Genomic DNA, 15,891 nt, shown 5'->3' with positions numbered 1-15,891 from the left:
TTGTGTGCGCAGTGTGCAATGCAGTCATGACGTTATTGTGTGCGTGGGGTGTGGTCATGCCGTTATTGTGTGCGCAGTGTGCAATGCAGTCATGGCGTTATTGTGTGCGCGGGGTGTGGTCATGCCGTTATTGTGTGCGCAGTGTGCAATGCAGTCATGACGTTATTGTGTGCGCGGGGTGTGGTCATGGCGTTATTGTGTGCGTGGGGTGTGGTCATGAAGTTATTGTGTGCGCGGTGTGGGATCATGTGTGCGCGCGTGGGGTGTGGTCATGGCGTTATTGTGTGCGCGGGGTGTGGTCATGACGTTATTGTGTGCACGGTGTGGGATCATGATGTTATTGTGTGTGTGCGCAGTGTGCAATGCAATCATGACGTTATTGTGTGCGTGGGGTGTGGTCATGACATTGTGTGCGCGGGGTGTGGTCATGACGTTATTGTGTGCGCGGGGTGTGGTCATGACGTTATTGTGTGCGCGGGGTGTGGTCATGACGTTATTGTGTGCGCGGGGTGTGGTCATTACGTTATTATGTGTGTGGCAATTGTTATTGTATGTGCATGCGCTGTGTGGTCATTACGTTATTGTGTGTGTGCGGTGTGTGGTCATTACATTGTTGTGTGTGGTCATTACGTTATTGTGTGCGCGGGGTGTGGTCATGACGTTATTGTGTGCGCGGGGTGTGGTCATGACGTTATTGTGTGCACGGTGTGGGATCATGATGTTATTGTGTGCGGTCATGACGTTATTGTGTGTGTGGGGTGTGGTCATGACGTTGTGTGCGCGGGGTGTGGTCATGACGTTATTGTGTGCACGGTGTGGGATCATGATGTTATTGTGTGTGCGCGCAGTGTGCAATGCAGTCATGACGTTATTGTGTGCGCGGGGTGTGGTCATGACGTTATTGTGTGTGTGGCAATTGTTATTGTATGTGCATGCGCTGTGTGGTCATTACATTATTGTGTGTGGTCATTACGTTATTGTGTGCGCGGGGTGTGGTCATGACGTTATTGTGTGCGCGGGGTGTGGTCATGACGTTATTGTGTGCACGGTGTGGGATCATGATGTTATTGTGTGTGGTCATTACATTATTGTGTGTGGTCATTACGTTATTGTGTGCGCGAGGTGTGGTCATGACGTTATTGTGTGCGCGGGGTGTGGTCATGACGTTATTGTGTGCACGGTGTGGAATCATGATGTTATTGTGTGTGGTCATTACATTATTGTGTGTGGTCATTACGCTATTGTGTGCGCGGGGTGTGGTCATGACGTTATTGTGTGCGCGGGGTGTGGTCATGACGTTATTGTGTGCACGGTGTGGGATCATGATGTTATTGTGTGTGGTCATTACATTATTGTGTGCGGTCATGACGTTATTGTGTGCGCGGGGTGTGGTCATGACGTTATTGTGTGCACGGTGTGGGATCATGATGTTATTGTGTGTGCGCGCAGTGTGCAATGCAGTCATGACGTTATTGTGTGCGCGGGGTGTGGTCATGACGTTATTGTGTGCACGGTGTGGGATCATGATGTTATTGTGTGTGCGCGCAGTGTGCAATGCAGTCATGACGTTATTGTGTGCGCGGGGTGTGGTCATGGCGTTATTGTGTGTGTGGTAATTGTTATTGTATGTGCACGCGCTGTGTGGTCATTACATTATTGTGTGTGGTCATTACGTTATTGTGTGTGTGCGCTGTGTGGTCATTACATTATTGTGTGTGTGCGCTGTGTGGTCATTATGTTATTGTGTGTTTGCGCTGTGTGGTCATTACGTTCTGGTCTGTATGGTGTCATCTGTTGAGAGCCATCAGCACCATGTGAGTGGAGCCTCATCAGGCTGTTTGGGTTTCGTCCACAGAACCGGAGACTTGATTAAAGCACGATGATGTCAGCACAGCGTGGGAGTTCTGCTAATCACACTCGAACAAAATGGAGTCAGACTCGGGGTTGCGTGGGGAAATGAATATAACGTTTCGTATTTAATCATTACTGAATGAGACCATTACTGTCTTCAGCAGCATCACTGCTTTTCTCTTGCACAGAATGACCTCACGCACGCACAGCGCATTGCGTTGAGTTTGATTAACTCCCTGTTTTTCTTTTTCCTCAGGAGTACATGGTGTACCGAAAACACACGTACATGCGACTGGACGGTTCGTCCAAGATCTCAGAACGTCGTGACATGGTGGCAGACTTCCAGAGCCGGTGAGCTGTCAGGAAGTAGTTTCTTTTTTAAAAACGGGCTTGTTGAGGGTAAAAGGGGTGAAAATCTCGACCTGTCTAACAGCGGGTCCCGTGTCAGCGTCTGTCTCTGGGTGAAGTTTTGAAAACAGGCTGTAATTAGCACTCAGTCTGTGACGTGCCGTTATGTTTGACCTCCCTGTGTGTCTCTGGTTTGCATTATCTCCTCTCACTGCCGCCTGCTTTCCATTCTGTATGGAGGGGGTGTGGGATATTCAAGTGTTGGGTTTTTTCTCTTTCTTACTCGTTGTCCTCTCTCTCTCTCTCTCTCTCTCCTGCAGGACGGATATTTTTGTGTTTCTCCTCAGCACTAGAGCAGGGGGTCTGGGGATTAATCTGACCGCTGCAGACACGGTGAGACGCTCTAATACGCGCTCTCGTTACGGCTTCACTGAGTGACGGGTTCTCTGTTGGCCGGGTTTACTGCTCTGCTCGAACATCATGATCTGGCACATCACACTTCGGAGAACAAAAAAGGGACAGTGACAACTATGACAACAGCCACAACAGAAGGAAAGATCGATCAGTTAAATAAATAAATGAATGAATGGGAAAAACATGGAGGAAAAAGGGTCGGGAATAACAATGACAGCTGAACCAGAAGTAAAGAAAATGAGTAAAACAGGAAATATAGTATATAACAATGTCAACAGCTACAATAGAAGAAAAAAAAAATGAACGACACACACAGCAATAATTTCAGCAGAAAAGAGGAAAAAAAATAAAACAGGAAAAAGAACAATGACAACTACTACATGAGAAGAAAAGAAAGGAAAAAAATACAATGAATAATAAATCATTCAGAGGTTCAAAAAACAGTAAGACGAGAAAAAAAGAAAAATAATAAAACAGAGGGAAAGAGGAATAATATCAGTCACAACTACAACAGAAGAAAAGGGAAAAAACAATAAAGCGGAGGAAAAGCAACAATAACAGCAATGACTGCAAAATCACTGACAAGTTCCGAATAGTTTCTGATTCGATACGTTGTGATTGCATAAATATTCACACCCCAGTATAACCCTAATGGGAAAAGCTGTGTGTTTATGAATTATTCTGTCCACATTCAGGTGGATATGAGCAATCGCGCGCTTTGATTGGCTACTCTACTACTAGGATATCAGCTCATATACCGTACAGCTCGTCAGTAGAGAAAAACAAAATGGCGGTACGTGTCGCTGAAGCAACCGAGGACGAAATTAAAAACTCAGAATGGAATGAAAGTATTTGATGGTAAGAACGTATCTTTTTTTTTTTTTTTGCAAGAATTATCAAATTTTTTCACAAATTGCTCGTGTCGTTTCACCGGTTTGTTTACATTCTAAGCAGAAATGATTTTGTTGGATGTTTTGTATAAAGTATTTATTTATCGAATTTGCAAAAAATAAAAATGCTCCGTTTCTCAAAATCCAGTGACTGTGGATAGAATAAAACTGTTATTTCACTCAATCACGGTGCTACGCACCTCGTCGGCTATCAGCTCATGTACGACTCGATTTAGTGGAATAACTGTTAATAAATATCCGCTTCCTGGATAGGAGGAGGATTTCTATAAGGCGTTTATGTGGTTGTGAGGTGTGATAAGGGCGTGTCCTCCGTTCCTCTGCAGGTGATTTTCTATGACAGTGACTGGAACCCCACGGTGGATCAGCAGGCCATGGACCGAGCTCACAGACTGGGCCAGACCAAACAGGTCACAGTTTACCGCCTCATATGTAAAGGGACAATCGAGGAGCGAATCCTACAGCGGGCCAAAGAGAAGAGCGAGGTATAAAGAGCCACTTTCATCTCCACACACTCTCACACACGCGTACTGTAATCCAGTTTAAAGCACCGATGCAGGGTTCGAGTCTAATCTGAGTCTAATGTCCCGTGTCTCAGATTCAGAGGATGGTGATTTCAGGAGGGAATTTCAAACCCGACACCCTGAAGCCCAAAGAGGTGGTCAGTCTGCTGCTGGATGACGAGGAGCTGGAGAAAAAACGTGAGTTGGCATTTTCACCTGCCAGAACTCGATATTCTCACAAATACATCCACAGCCAATCAAAATCCGTGAATCCATGTTCAGAATTTTGTAGATTGTAACTTAATCGAACAATTAGCGACTGATTAAAATGTGCTAATGATGTAATTCTTTGCGAGCAAACTAAAAGTCTGACGCTGTAACCATGTCCTCTTTCCCAAGAGCAGTGAATATTCTGTGTGGATTCACAACAAAATCCTCACTCAGTCCATTTCAGTTCCAGGTTATAACACAACAAAATACGCTAAAGTATTCAGAGTGTTCCTTCGTATAAATACTGATGAATTAACTTGGTTTATTAAAGAGTTGTTGATGTGTTTATTGATCACTAAACTGAATTTTTTTTTTTAATGCTCCTGCCATGGGGGTAACCTCCGGTCATGAATAAATACGATTCATGACACTGGCTTCATGATTCGATTCGATTTAATTCACGATATTGTTTTCATGATTTGATTTGATTCACGACACTGGCTTCATTATTCAATTTGATTCACGACACTGGCTTCATTATTCGATTTGATTCAATTCACGATATTGTTTTCATGATTTGATTCACGACACTGGCTTCATGATTCGACTCGATTCACAACACTGGCTTCATGATTCGATTCGATTCAATTCACGATATTTTCTTCATGATTTCATTTGATTCACGACACTGGCTTCATTATTCAATTTGTTTCACGACACTGGCTTCATTATTCGATTTGATTCATGATACTGGCTTTACGATTTGATTCATGACACTGGCTTCATGATTTGATTCGATTCGCGACACTGGCTTCACGATTTGATTTGATTCAATTCACAATATTGTTTTCATTATTTCATTTGATTCACGACACTGGCTTCATTATTCAATTTGATTCATGGCGCTGGCTTCATTATTCAATTTGATTCATGATACTGGCTTCATTATTCAATTTGATTCATGACGCTGGCTTTACGATTTGATTAGGTTCATGATACTGGCTTTACGATTTGATTCACGACACTGGCTTCATGATTTGATTCGATTCATGACACTGGCTTCATGATTCGATTTGATTCACGACACTGGCTTCCCGGTTCGATTCAATTCACGATATTGTTTTCATGATTTGATTTGATTCATGACACTGGCTTCATTATTCGATTTGATTCATGACGCTGGCTTTATGATTTGATTAGGTTCATGATACTGGCTTTACGATTTGATTCACGACACTGGCTTCATGATTTGGTTCGATTCACGACACTGGCTTCAGGATTCAATTCGATTCACGACACTGGCTTCAGGATTCGATTCGATTCACGACGCTGGCTTCAGGATTTGATTCGATTCACGACGCTGGCTTCAGGATTCGATTCACGACGCTGGCTTCAGGATTCGATTCGATTCACGACGCTGGCTTCAGGATTCGATTCACGACGCTGGCTTCAGGATTCGATTCACGACGCTGGCTTCAGGATTCGATTCACGACGCTGGCTTCAGGATTCGATTCGATTCACGACGCTGGCTTCAGGATTCGATTCGATTCACGACGCTGGCTTCAGGATTCGATTCGATTCACGACGCTGGCTTCAGGATTCGATTCGATTCACGACACTGGCTTCAGGATTCGATTCACGACGCTGGCTTCACGATTCGATTCACGACGCTGGCTTCACGATTCGATTCACGACGCTGGCTTCACGATTTGATTCGATTCACGGCACTGGCTTCATTATTCGATTTGATTCACGACACTAGTTTTATGATTCGATTCATGATACTGGCTTTACGATTTGATTAGATTCATGATACTGGCTTCATTATTCGATTCACGACACTGGCTTTACGATTCGATTCACGACACTGGCTTCATTATTCGATTCGATTCACGACGCTGGCTTCATGATTTGATTCGATTCACGACGCTGGCTTCACGATTCGATTCACGACGCTGGCTTCACGATTCGATTCGATTCACGACGCTGGCTTCACGATTCGATTCACGACGCTGGCTTCACGATTCGATTCGATTCACGACGCTGGCTTCACGATTTGATTCGATTCACGGCACTGGCTTCATTATTCAATTTGATTCACGACACTAGTTTTATGATTCGATTCATGATACTGGCTTTACGATTTGATTAGATTCATGATACTGGCTTCATTATTCGATTCACGACATTGGCTTTACGATTCGATTCACGACACTGGCTTCATTATTCGATTTGATTCATGACACTGGCTTCATGATTCAATTCAATTCATGATATTGGCTTCACGATTCAATTCATGGCACTGGCTTCACGATTCAATTTGATTCACGACACTGGCTTTACAATTTGATTAGATTCATGTTACTGGCTTCATGATTCGATTCACGACACTGGCTTCATGATACGACTCGATTCACAACACTGTCTTCATGATTCGATTCACGATACTGGCTTCACGATTCAATTCGATTCACGACACTGGCTTCACGATTCAATTTGATTCACGACACTGGCTTTACAATTTGATTAGATTCATGTTACTGGCTTCATGATTCGATTCACGACACTGGCTTCATGATACGACTTGATTCACAACACTGGCTTCATGATTCGATTCACGACTCTGGCTTTGTAATTCGATTCGATTCACGACACTGGCTTTACGATTCGGTTCACAACACTGTCTTCTCAATTCGATACTCTTATAGTATCAAATATAAGAATAAGAATATTTTCAACAAGATTTGTGACTCCTGTTTTATTTCCGAATCGTAAACGATGCAACAGCGCGCAGTTTTATCTGCATAAAGCTAAAGTAAAGATGGCTGTAGACCTGAGGTTTAATATTGTAAACAAAATGTACTATAGGGTCACCATTTCTTCAAAATATATAAATAAATAAAATGTCCTGAAATGTTTTGTTGACTAAAGAGGCAGTCGTTTGTGTGCAGTGCGTTTACGGCAGGAGGAGAAGAGGCAGCAGGAGGAGAGCAGCAAGGTGAAGGACCGTAAGAGGAAGAGAGAGAAATACGCCGAGAAGGTCATTTACATGTTATATCTCTTACATATAAACAGTATACCTGGCAGATTTTTAATTTCTTCAGAGGCCTTGTGAGACTTTGGGTCACGACCCTGTACCGTATCGGTTTGCGTACAGAGGAAAAAGGAGGAGGACGCAGAGACGATGAAGAAGAAGAAAGAAGGCGTGAACTTGGTGATCCCGTACGCCCCCTCGGCGGATAACTCCAACCTGTCAGCAGACGGCGAGGACTCGTTCATCAGCGTGGACATGGAGTCGGCCATGCCCAGCCCCTTCAGTGAGGTGAGGAACATCATCCACGGCCCACTTTAATCCCACGTTTATTCTTCAGTTAAACTGTGTGAATTATTCATGACGCTGCTTCGTTTAATTAAATGTAATCATAAGGTTATGGAGTTTAAAACGTGTTCTCATTGGGAGTAAAAAGATTTCGTGGAACACGTTTAGATTGGTGTACTGAATCTACGTTCGTTAATAACGTTAATTCTCAAGCGTGACCTTCAGTTTAAACACTTTAATGGTTTATTATTATTATTATTTATCCATATGTTATTATTTGACTGGAAATCCACTGCGAATTTTTATACCCCTGCTCCATCTGTCTGTCCAAAACACCCTTTTTCTCAGCAACTACAAATCACAACTGCTTGAGATTTGGTACCAAACTTCAGCTTGGGGTTCTATACCGTGTGTACCGTTTTCAGGTCTGTCGCACATCGACTTCCTGTTTACCGACTGAATGTGTTTACGAAACATACAGCGTGGATTTACAAAATTTTCGTAACACTTTTCTCAGCAACCGCAAATTATAGCCGCTTGGTACTTAGTACCGTGCTTCAGCTTGGGGTTCTATACCGTGTTTACCATTTTCAGGTCTGTTGCACACAGACTTCCTGTTTACCGACTGAATATGTTTACGAAACGTATTGGGTGGATTTGCTAAATTTCCGTAACATTTTTCTCAGCAACCGCAAATTATAGCCGCTTGGTACTTAGTACCGTGCTTCAGCTTGGGGTTCTATACCGTGTTTACCATTTTCAGGTCTGTTGCACACAGACTTCCTGTTTACCGACTGAATATGTTTACGAAACGTATTGGGTGGATTTGCTAAATTTCCGTAACATTTTTCTCAGCAACTATAAATCAGAACTGCTTGAGATTTGGTACCAAACTTCAGCTTGAGGTTCTATACCGTGTGTACCGTTTTCAGGTCTGTCGCACATCGACTTCCTGTTTACCGACTGAATGTGTTTACGAAACATACAGCGTGGATTTACAAAATTTTCGTAACACTTTTCTCAGCAACCGCAAATTATAGCCGCTTGGTACTTAGTACCGTGCTTCAGCTTGGGGTTCTATACCGTGTTTACCATTTTCAGGTCTGTTGCATACAGACTTCCTGTTTACCGACTGAATATGTTTACGAAACGTATTGGGTGGATTTGCTAAATTTCCGTAACATTTTTCTCAGCAACTATAAATCAGAACTGCTTGATATTTGGTACCGAGCTTCAGCTTGGGGTTCTATACCGTGTGTACCGTTTTCAGGTCTGTCGCACATCGACTTCCTGTTTACCGACTGAATGTGTTTACGAAACATACAGCGTGGATTTACAAAATTTTCGTAACACTTTTCTCAGCAACCGCAAATTATAGCCGCTTGGTACTTAGTACCGTGCTTCAGCTTGGGGTTCTATACCGTGTTTACCATTTTCAGGTCTGTTGCACACAGACTTCCTGTTTACCGACTGAATATGTTTACGAAACGTATTGGGTGGATTTGCTAAATTTCCGTAACATTTTTCTCAGCAACCGCAAATTATAGCCGCTTGGTACTTAGTACCGTGCTTCAGCTTGGGGTTCTATACCGTGTTTACCATTTTCAGGTCTGTTGCACACAGACTTCCTGTTTACCGACTGAATATGTTTACGAAACGTATTGGGTGGATTTGCTAAATTTCCGTAACATTTTTCTCAGCAACTATAAATCAGAACTGCTTGAGATTTGGTACCAAACTTCAGCTTGAGGTTCTATACCGTGTGTACCGTTTTCAGGTCTGTCGCACATCGACTTCCTGTTTACCGACTGAATGTGTTTACGAAACATACAGCGTGGATTTACAAAATTTTCGTAACACTTTTCTCAGCAACCGCAAATTATAGCCGCTTGGTACTTAGTACCGTGCTTCAGCTTGGGGTTCTATACCGTGTTTACCATTTTCAGGTCTGTTGCATACAGACTTCCTGTTTACCGACTGAATATGTTTACGAAACGTATTGGGTGGATTTGCTAAATTTCCGTAACATTTTTCTCAGCAACTATAAATCAGAACTGCTTGATATTTGGTACCGAGCTTCAGCTTGGGGTTCTATACCGTGTGTACCGTTTTCAGGTCTGTCGCACATCGACTTCCTGTTTACCGACTGAATGTGTTTACGAAACATACAGCGTGGATTTACAAAATTTTCGTAACACTTTTCTCAGCAACCGCAAATTATAGCCGCTTGGTACTTAGTACCGTGCTTCAGCTTGGGGTTCTATACCGTGTTTACCATTTTCAGGTCTGTTGCACACAGACTTCCTGTTTACCGACTGAATATGTTTACGAAACGTATTGGGTGGATTTGCTAAATTTCCGTAACATTTTTCTCAGCAACTATAAATCAGAACTGCTTGATATTTGGTACCGAGCTTCAGCTTGGGGTTCTATACCGTGTGTACCGTTTTCAGGTCCGTCGCACATCGACTTCCTGTTTACCAACTGAATGTGTTTACGAAACATACAGCGTGGATTTACAAAATTTTCGTAACACTTTTCTCAGCAACCGCAAATTATAGCCGCTTGGTACTTAGTACCGTGCTTCAGCTTGCGGTTCTAGAACGTGTATACCATTTTCAGGTCTGTTGCACACTGACTTCCTGCTTACCGACTGAATATGTTTACGAAACGTATTGGGTGGATTTGCTAAATTTTTGTAACGTTTTTCTCAGCAACTATAAATCAGAACTGCTTGATATTTGGTACCGAGCTTCAGCTTGGGGTTCTATACCGTGTGTACCGTTTTCAGGTCCGTCACACATCGATTTCCTGTTTACTGAGTTTACGAAACATACAGCCTGGATTTTGATGCTATTTCAAGAAGCAAAATGACAGTTTACCAGGATGCTGTTTGAAATCCCTGGGGAGAAACTGCTCAACTTGTTTCAGGGTGAATTATTTGTTAAAGTCGACATTCATAATAAGTGTCCGGTTCCTTCTGCATTCTGATAGAAGCGAAAGCGGGGGATACGTAACTGAGCAGTAGCTCACAGTTGATCTTGTGTCCTACTTGAACGTCAAGCACACTTGCTTTTCTGTGGTACGCCGTAAAGATGTTAAATGAGTGCAGATGTACAGGATGGTCAAAACCAAAGCTGAAATGTGGACATGTTTGCGCAGATCTCTCTGAGCAGCGAGCTGCAGCCGGGGTCTCTGCCAGCCGACGAGAGCAGCAGCGACATGCTGGTGATCGTGGATGAACCTCTGCCCACTAACTCGCCCGCCTCGGGCACCGGCTCCATCTCGGACAACATGAACGGTGGGGAAATATCGACAGACAGAAAACTGAAAATGGAGCTTAAAATCAAAAAGAAAGTGTATATGTTTAGACTAATGAATTAATCAAGAAATTACTGACCTGCATGTAGGCTAATCACAGGGTAATTAAAATCACCTGAACACAAAAATGATCACTGAAGGACTAAATGTATATAATTTGCATATTCCTCGAGCTGAGGTACTTTTTTGTCATTAATTCTTCATCCAGTTGATTTTCTATTAACGGTTTATTATTGATTTGAGATTAAAGCTACACGGCCTTGCAGATTTTTCAAGTGTAGGTCATAAAAAGAATTTTCCCGACATGCAGTTATTTTGGTTTAGTGACCGAAAGCTACTGAATTCGAATTACTGACTTCCAATTTTATTTGTTTTTTTAAAAAAAAATAGAACAATTAATGAATTTATCTCGACATGGCCCTAAATTCGCCGCGATTTTTTCCTGCTTCACCGTGACTCGATTCAAGATACTACATCATGCATGACATCACATCACATCACATGGTGGGCTTTCCCTGTTCGCGCAAGGCATTGTGGGATACAAATTTGAAACAGGAGAGAAAAATGGAGGACGTGAGTGTGCGAAATGTGAACCGTGAAAGAGCGACTACGGTAACGGAAAGAAAGCAAGAAGAAAAGACGTTATGTTCTATACGAAGGAAAGGAAATGCAGGGCCAAACTAATAAATATCGGCGCTCAGCGAGCACCTCGGTGTGATCAGCTGTTCGTTTAGCGACGGAATGATGGAACCGTCAGTGCACTGCACGAAGCGAGCGATTTCATGCACGTTATTTGCTTTAATCCTCTCAAATTAAAAAACTTTGTGAGATGTTACAGAAACACACACACATCACAATGATAAATTTCAGCCGGAACTAAATTTCACTGATTTATGAAATCGAAAGGCCGTCTCGCTTTAATGAATCGTCCGTTCCGTGAGTTCGAATCAGCTCTTTAATTGATACTGAAGCTGATTCGATTCACGACACTCAAGAAATGATTCAATAATGATATCAAGAACTAGTTTGCATCACTTTGTCTTTTTGTTTGTCGGCGTTTCCGCAACACTACACTCTCTGTAGCGCTGCGTCCTGAAACACACGGCATGTTTTTTTTTTGATTCACTTCCAGCACCCGAGTCGATTCAGAGTCGAATCGTTTTATCGTTTGAGTTCTCTTGGACCGGAATGAAAACCTCTTTCATGTTTCATTCTTTTATCCTTTTCTTTATAAACAGCAGGGCAAAGACGTCTTTTGCGCCATCGTGATGCTTTGCGCCCGTGTTTCATCAGCAGGTTCCTGCTTCGCAGCCCTTACACCTCCTGTGGTGTTTAGTTTTGCCCCGTTTCAGAGCCAGATCCTCAGACCGGCCCGTGCGGAGCCGTTGTGTTTGTGTAGGACTCTCGGAGAAAGAGGTTACAGCAGATGCACACATTTGAGTGAAAACTGACGCGAGCTCTCACTGCCAGGTTTCCCAGACGAAACTGAAAGAAGGAGCCACTCGGAACATTAAGGAGTGGAGAATATAAATGACGGCTGACTGGACGGGTTTGTTTCGTTTCTAAAAGCCACAACAGGAAATAAATATCATCTTCGAGCAGACATGTGGATTTTCTCTACGTATAAAAGAACGGATATGTTTTTATTTTCGCACGATTCATTTCCAACCAGAGATTTCCCCACGGTTTTTCGATCCATATTTTACAAACCTTCATCCATTGCATATATCAGTTGCAGGATCCAGGGGTACGAGATGTGTCCCGTGTGTATATTGTTAAAATATGTAACAACGAAGAGGGCAATAAAATCGGTACGGCTCACACAGGTTGGGCCATTATTAAAAAATGTTCTGTTTCCGGTCCACCGGCCGGGTGAGTGCCGTTTGCGCGGTTGAAATTTTTTTTAACGCCGGTTTTTCAACATTTTTTTGGGTTCGTAAATCTAAAATCGAACTTGACGCATTCCCAGGGCTTTCCACTAAGGCTCATACTAGCCAGCCGGGGGGGGGAGTAAACACACAAACTCCTGTGCACGCAGTTCCCAGGATTAAATGTATTTTCCACAGACCATTTATTTATTCACTTTACTCAAATACAAAGTAAAATGGCAGTAAACCTTCTTTCTTTTCTTGCGTATTGCATCATGAGGCGTTCCTGGCTTGTAAATCTCTTATTTTCGGTGCATGACACATTCACGCAGCTGAGCATGCTATGAATTAACAACGACAACGGTCTGCAGTGGGGCGACACAATTACACACTCAGCCAACATTTCTCCATTTGTGTATGAAAATACACTCCAACCACTCAGTTTGGCTTCATTTACAACCAACGGTGTCTTTTGATGCCAGCACGTAATTGAACGAGAGAAGACTGGTTTACCGGAGACAAAATAAGCGTTATCTCTGCTTCTGTTCCCTCTGACACACTACTGCCTCCGCCGAGTGCGCGCACTCTGAACTGAATCAGCTCTGCGCATGCGCCATGCGGCACAAAAAAATGTCCGCCACCATGAAGGAAGGAGATCCGGAGTTTTCAAACATTTGCTTAAGTGTGAAATTGCAAAATGGTATTCTAGCGAACAACAAAATAGTAAAGATTCAGAAAAACAAATCATTCAGTGATCATTTTAATAGTGTAATTTCATCCGAACTCGGCCTAACGCTCGATTTAGAACTACAAAAAGTCCTTGTGTCGGACATTTTAAGTACCTTTGTAAAAGTTTGGCAAATGTTGCAGTCGGCATTTAAAATGCTAACTTACAGTTTTTGTACAAGTTCCAGTTGATTAAACCGTCATTTTATTAAATGTGTCTGCTTTTGTAATAAAAAAGTACTGAAAGAAAAAGCAAACACAGCATTGCGATTTATTATCCATCCATATATATATATATATATATATATATATATATATAAAATATATGTGTGTGTGTGTGTGTGACCCCTCACCGAATCCAGGGACGCATGTCGGCCGAAACGAATCCGAGATAATCGCAAAAGAAGCATTTTTTTTCGAAATTTATGATTTTTGTTTTTTCCATCATGTGCAAGTTGAGATCTTGAAGAATGCAATCAGTATTTCAGATAATAGATTGTTTTGTTGGAAAAGCATACATTTTTTGTTGCAAATTGTCTCGTTTTTGTCAGGACTGTAGCCTGCTGGGGGGTGTGGCTAAATTACCATATGGGCCATTCACATGATGATTTAAGTCTTTTGGGTTTTTTTTTTCCGCGAATCAGCTGTATGATCCGAGTTGAGCGCATGGCTACTTAGCTGCATACAGGCGTGTGATTTCACTATGGAATGAGTTACTAAACAGAGCGCAGAGGAGCTGAAACACCGCGAAGCAAACAGACACTCGGTATTTACATCGGAGATCACCATTTCTAGCAAAAAAAACCGCAACCTCGTTTTCCAGATTGAATGGAATACTTGAATGATCGGATGATACACGGACCGTTCTAGGATTACATTCCATCGGAGGCATTGGTGTGTGCAAGGCGCCGTTTCTCTTTCTGATGGGGTGAGTTTATTAATCTAAGGCTGTGTGGTTATTTTTGCATGTAACGGAGAGTGTTGTGGTTTGGTTAAGCCTAGGTCACAACCGGACGTACGATTTTTTGGCCGTGTGATTTTTGGCATTTCCCAAATCGCTGCTTTTTTTTTTTCACGGAGAAAGACGCGCGTTGGCCGTAAGTTTATCTTGCAACCTGAAAAAAACGTAAGCACCCGTAGAGTGAGTTTGACATGACAAAGAACCTCTGCGGCCGGTCTGCAGCTCGAAAATCAGCACGTCATGCGCGCGCTCTCGTGCGTTTCATGCGCGCTCTCCGTGTGTTTCTTGCGTTTTTTGCGTGTAGACCGGCCGTAGGAGCGCGTACGGTACGGCCGGTTGTGACCGAGGCTTTACATGAAACTAGCATTGTGTTAGTTGTCATCATCGTGCTCTCTTTCTTTCTTACGGTGTGAGTAATTTTTCAACCACAAAACGTTAAAGTATACTTTAGGACTTATTTTTGTACTTCATAATTGTGTTGGGCATACTTTGCATGGAAGGAAAATTGACGTGGTGATTTGTTTACATGAAAGTAGTATTGTGCTAGCTCGTAGGGGGTAGGGCTTTCCTTAATGTCATGCAGATGAGCAGCATTATGTGCCCGCCCTGCACCCAGAGTAGCTGAGATGGAAAACTTTGAGGGCGATTTTCTCCCTTTTCTGTTTTAAGAAGTATACACTTTCAAAAGGCCACACATTCTTCAAATATTGTCAGATCTCCACATGGAAGGCATCATTGGAAAGCTTAGAAACTGGACTTTCTGAATCTGTCAATAACTCAAAATGCCCCCGGGCCGACATGTGTCCCTGGATTCTGTGATCTGCCACACACACACATACACACATATATATATATATATATATATATATATATATATATATATATATATATATATATATATATCCCTCCCTCCTGACTGAAAATTGTTTTGCTCACCCGGTGGACAGGAAACGGATTTTTTTAAGGATGGGCCGTACTAAAAGGGAAAACTACTTCCACACCGAAAGTCATAGGAATACAACCAACGTGTTTTTTTGTTTTGTTTTTTTGTTTTGTTTTTTTTAGCGATTTTAGTATTTGGAAATTTGAGCTAAATTCTAACGTAAAGCCGCTCACCGACAAAACTTTCACTCGCCGTTTTTAAAAAATCCATCAATTTTTTAATGAATTTTACACTTTCTAATATCAACCCAGACTGGAGAATACAGAACTCGAGAATGAAGGATTTCAAACGAAATAACAAAACGCGCATTATGTAACACTGTTTTTAATTATACCCATATATATATATATATATATATATATATACAGCGCCCTCCACAATTATTGGCACCCCTCGTTAAGATATGTTCTTAAGCTTCTAATAAATTCATTATTATTTTTTTTTTAAATAATATAGGACAACAATGCAATTCAGGGAAAAAAATCCCACATTAAGAAATAATTCTTTTACATGAAATC

At 42.2% G+C, this 15,891-nt stretch overlaps 1 protein-coding gene across 5 annotated transcripts in view; it reads left to right on the top strand.

Moving 5' to 3' along the window:
* Positions 1 to 15,891, top strand: part of ino80 (INO80 complex ATPase subunit) — a 119,185-nt gene that overhangs the window by 78,789 nt on the left and 24,505 nt on the right. For 3 of the 5 annotated variants that reach the window (XM_060916313.1, XM_060916311.1, XM_060916312.1), the window contains exons 28-34: positions 2,108 to 2,202; positions 2,520 to 2,592; positions 3,848 to 4,006; positions 4,120 to 4,222; positions 7,187 to 7,275; positions 7,393 to 7,557; positions 10,717 to 10,855. In XM_060916313.1, the coding sequence (XP_060772296.1) occupies positions 2,108 to 2,202; positions 2,520 to 2,592; positions 3,848 to 4,006; positions 4,120 to 4,222; positions 7,187 to 7,275; positions 7,393 to 7,557; positions 10,717 to 10,855 (823 nt within the window). Of the gene's footprint in view, positions 1 to 2,107; positions 2,203 to 2,519; positions 2,593 to 3,847; positions 4,007 to 4,119; positions 4,223 to 5,222; positions 5,320 to 7,186; positions 7,276 to 7,392; positions 7,558 to 10,716; positions 10,856 to 15,891 lie in introns of those variants that run through there. The other 2 variants (XM_060916314.1, XM_060916315.1) reach the window with 2 other exon arrangements.

This window comes from Neoarius graeffei, chromosome 3 (genome assembly GCF_027579695.1).
Source record: "Neoarius graeffei isolate fNeoGra1 chromosome 3, fNeoGra1.pri, whole genome shotgun sequence".
NCBI lineage: Eukaryota > Metazoa > Chordata > Actinopteri > Siluriformes > Ariidae > Neoarius > Neoarius graeffei.
The sequence above is the reverse complement of the archived record's forward strand: the minus strand, read 5'-3'. Positions and strand labels throughout refer to the sequence as shown.